The sequence below is a fragment of the Sylvia atricapilla genome, unplaced genomic scaffold (genome assembly GCF_009819655.1).
Source record: "Sylvia atricapilla isolate bSylAtr1 unplaced genomic scaffold, bSylAtr1.pri scaffold_101_arrow_ctg1, whole genome shotgun sequence".
In the NCBI taxonomy this organism is placed as follows: domain Eukaryota; kingdom Metazoa; phylum Chordata; class Aves; order Passeriformes; family Sylviidae; genus Sylvia; species Sylvia atricapilla.
In genome coordinates this window covers 10808-14850 of record NW_027077029.1, presented here as the reverse complement: position 1 = coordinate 14850, position 4043 = coordinate 10808, and the positions used below count along the sequence as shown (strand labels likewise).

The window sequence follows — 4043 nt, the reverse complement described above, 5'->3', positions numbered from 1 at the left end:
AAAACCAACCACACTCCAACAGGGAGAGAAATTTTAGCAGCCTATAAAAACATCCAAACTGCTTCAAAAATAATAAACACTAAAACACAATTCTTCCTAGCACCCCAACTACCAGTGCTAATGTAAATATTTAAAGCAAATTTCCCTCTACCCACCATACCACCAATGCCACATAAAGTAAATAAATTACTCTCCTCACACAGTGCACCCGTATTAAAAAACTAAATCATCCTGAAATTTTAAAAGTAATCACAAATTAACCTATAAGTAAAAACTTCAGTCTCATAAATTAAAAAAAACAAACCCAGATAACACGTACTAAAAAGACTTCTCCATACAACCAAGTACCAGCAAAATGGCACGCTACTCTCTCTTCACTGACAATTCCTGTTGCATCATAAAAATAAACCAAAAGTCAAAACCAGCTGTATAAAATCCCACACAACAAATGGCACAAGTTACTAAAAAAAAAAAAAATAAAGTCTACTTACTAAGCTCAAATCTGTTCAATTAACCCTAAACCCTAAAAACAAAATAGCAAAAGCTCTACCTCTACACTAATTAATAAATAGTAGCCAATACTCTACAAAAATAATTCAAAAAGTAAAAAAAAACCCAACTAGCAGCAGAAAAAAAAAATCTAAGCTGCTAATAAATAAAAAACATTGCTACCAAAATAAAACCAACCTATAAAAAATCCTCCATAGAAGTACCCATATTCCCAAAAATAAAATTAATAAAAAGCACCAAAGCAACGAACAAATAAATCAAACTAAAAAATTATCAAAAAACAAATTTAAATTAGCAACACCAAAAAAGTTTTTCCTAACTCAAAAAGTTCATGATTCTTCAAGGCATCAAAGCAAAAATACCTCCTATAAATAAATACAAAACCAAAAAATAAGTCTAACCATAAATAGTATTTCTCAAGTTGTTCATAACTATAACAGATGTACTACAATCAAACAAGTCAAGCAAATAAAGCCCGTGTAGTATAGTAAACAATAATCCAAATATAAGTATAAAAAACCCTTGCAAATTAAATACATTACACTGCCCTAAACACACCAAAATAAACACTGTGTACTCACAATGATAAAATCACAGCAAAAAAAATAAAACCCTATCCTGTACCTCATGCTACAGCCCATAACACCGTTCTAAGCCTTAAAAACCAAATTCTTTAAAAACATAATACCTCTAATAAATTAATTCAAACAATAAAACTTATTTCAAAAATAGCCTTACCAACACCTGGGCTAGGGAACACAACATCAAATAAATATACCATATTCCCTACCATACACCAGCTGCTGGGAAAGTAAAAAAAAATACAATAAACTGTTAAAAACCACTTTAAAAACATTAAATAAAAAAATCTTTCAAAAATTAAAAGCAACACCTAAAAAAAACCTCCTAATGAATTAACACGCAAAGTTCCACCAACAAAACAAACCCTGCCCAGTCTGTACTCCAGCATACAGTAAATATAATCCCTGTAATACATATTAAAAAATTATTTTAAAACCCAATTTAAATCAATTCTGCCTCAAGTACAAAGAAACCCATCCATAAATTTGTCTTTACTCCAAAACCAAAATAAACATAATAAATAATGGAAACAACCCCACAACAACACAATGTGTACCTCAAAAAAATCTAATTGTTAAGTAAAAGCCATTGTAAATATCAATTTTTATTGAATGTCACTACCATTATCTGTATATAACTATATATTGTTTTTATATAGATGTATGCACATATAATGTATGTGTTTCTAAAGTTAGAATTCAATTAGTTTTAGTAAGTCAATTATATAATAATAAAGAGTAGAATATCCTAAAGTGACTATAATACTTGTATCCTGAATCATCTGTTCTGTATGTGCTATGTGCTTTGTACCTTTAAAACTAACTCTAAAATTAAAACAACAACAACAAAAAAGAAAAATGCAGTTGGTTTTAAAAAACAGTGTTTACTCCTCGGCCTTATTTTTTTCGTCCTCAAAACTATGTACGTTCATCATATGCACAAACAACAACAGAAATAAACGTTATTTTTTTCCTTGTAATGAACCTAGCTAATTAAAACAAAAAAGCTTCTAGAACTAGGTGTTTGTTTTTTTTTTTTTCCTTAAAATTATTTAAATCTACTCTAAACTAAAAAAACAAAAAAAACCCAACAAAATATAACAACCACGGCCCACTGGGCCTGAAAGTCAGTATTTTCCAGCACCAGAAAAACTAAAACTAATAGAAAACTAAACTAACACCTGGCAAAAACTCTCAGTTTCGTCCTCTCTCTTCAAAACAGCAAAAAAATTTCTATTATTTAATTTCATAGTACCCGCTCCTTATGCTTGTCAAAATTTTGTCAAACAAATACTTTTCTGAACTTTTCTCCAAAAAATTCTTTTCCCAGAAAACTAAAAAAATAAATAAATAAAATTAGTTTCTCACAAAAAAAAAGCCCATTCAAAAATTTCATTCCAAATTTACCATGAACCAAAACAGGCAAAAAAATCGACGACTCTTTTGGACAAAATTAAAAATATAAAACACAGGAAAAAAAAAACACTATCTAAACAACAAGTAGTATCAAAACAGAATTTTATTACACGTGATTTCAGAAATTGCCAGCACTTTAATGTTCTGAACCATCCAGTGATCACTTCCACACTGCAGCCTTGAGCTCCTGGTTCCTCAGCTGTAGATAAGGGGGTTCAGGGCTGGACTCACCACTGAGTACAGAACTGAAACTGCCAGATCCAGGGATGGGGAAGAGATGGAGGGGGGCTTCAGGTGAGCAAACACTGCAGTGCTGAGAAACAGGGAGACCACGGCCAGGTGAGGGAGGCAGGTGGAAAAGGCTTTGTGCCGTCCCTGCTCAGAGGGGATCCTCAGCACAGCCCTGAAGATCTGCACATAGGAGAAAACAATGAATACAAAACAACCAAATAACAAACAGGCACTAACAGCAATGAACCCAAGTTCCCTGAAGTAGGACTGTGAGCACGAGAGCTTGAGGATCCCTGGGATTTCACAGAAGAACTGGCCCAGGACATTGCCATGGCACAGGGGCAGGGAAAATGTATTGGCTGTGTGCAGCACTGAAGAGAGAAAGGCACTGGCCCAGGCAGCTGCTGCCATGTGGGCACAAGCTCTGCTGCCCAGGAGGGTCCCGTAGTGCAGGGGTTTGCAGATGGACACGTAGCGGTCGTAGCACATGATGGTCAGGAGATAAAACTCTGCTGAGATGAAGAACAGGAAGAAAAAGAGCTGAGCAGCACATCCTGTGTAAGAGATGTCCCTGGTGTCCCAGAGGGAATTGTGCATGGCTTTGGGGACAGTGGTGCAGATGGAGCCCAGGTCGCTGAGGGCCAGGTTGAGCAGGAAGAAGAACATGGGGCTGTGCAGGTGGTGGCCGCAGGCGACGGCAGCGATGACGAGGCCGTTGCCCAGGAGGGCAGCCAGGGAGATGCCCAGGAAGAGGCAGAAGTGCAGGAGCTGCAGCTGCCGCCTGTCTGCCAGTGCCAGCAGGAGGAAGTGGCTGATGGAGCTGCTGTTGGACATTTGCAGTGTCTTGGCATGGGGATCTGTAAAAACAGTAATCATGGAATAGTTCAGTTTGGAGAGGACTTTCAATATCCCAGCACAGCTTGGTGGCACTTTCCCCCCACTGCCTGCCCAGGGCTCTGCTGCCTGGAGCTGTCCCTGCCTGCAGCTGCTTCCCTGTGCCCAGGGCTGGGCCCTGCCAGTGCTGCCAGAGCCCAGCCCAGCCCTGGGGGCTCAGCTCTGCCCTGCAGACCCCTCCCAGCTCAGGCACTGCCCAGGGGCAGCTCTGGCTCTGCAGGCTCTGATGGCAATATCAGAGCAGCCCTGAGGAGGCTGGAAAACCAACAGTGGTGCTGCCTGCAAGGGGCCCTCCGCTGATTTCTGTCACTGCCTGGTTTAGTAAGATCTGAGAGAAAATTGATTTTTGTTTCAAACCCTGAACAGAGATGAATATTTGTGTGCAATTTCTCATCCAGACAATGCATACAA

General features: G+C 38.4%; 1 protein-coding gene across 1 annotated transcript; it reads right to left on the bottom strand.

Annotated features, from left to right (window-relative positions):
• Positions 1-2702: 2702 nt before the first annotated feature.
• On the bottom strand, positions 2703-3819 carry LOC136374699 (olfactory receptor 14J1-like). Its single transcript, XM_066340091.1, has one exon. It carries the CDS (start codon positions 3612-3614, stop codon positions 2703-2705), a length of 912 nt encoding a protein of 303 aa, XP_066196188.1. The 5' UTR covers positions 3615-3819.
• Positions 3820-4043: the final 224 nt, after the last annotated feature.

What these genes read in the sequence shown, in the direction of transcription:
- LOC136374699 (XM_066340091.1), bottom strand. Translation starts at nt 3,614, where the DNA reads ATGATTACTGTTTTTACAGATCCCCATGCCAAGACACTGCAAATGTCC.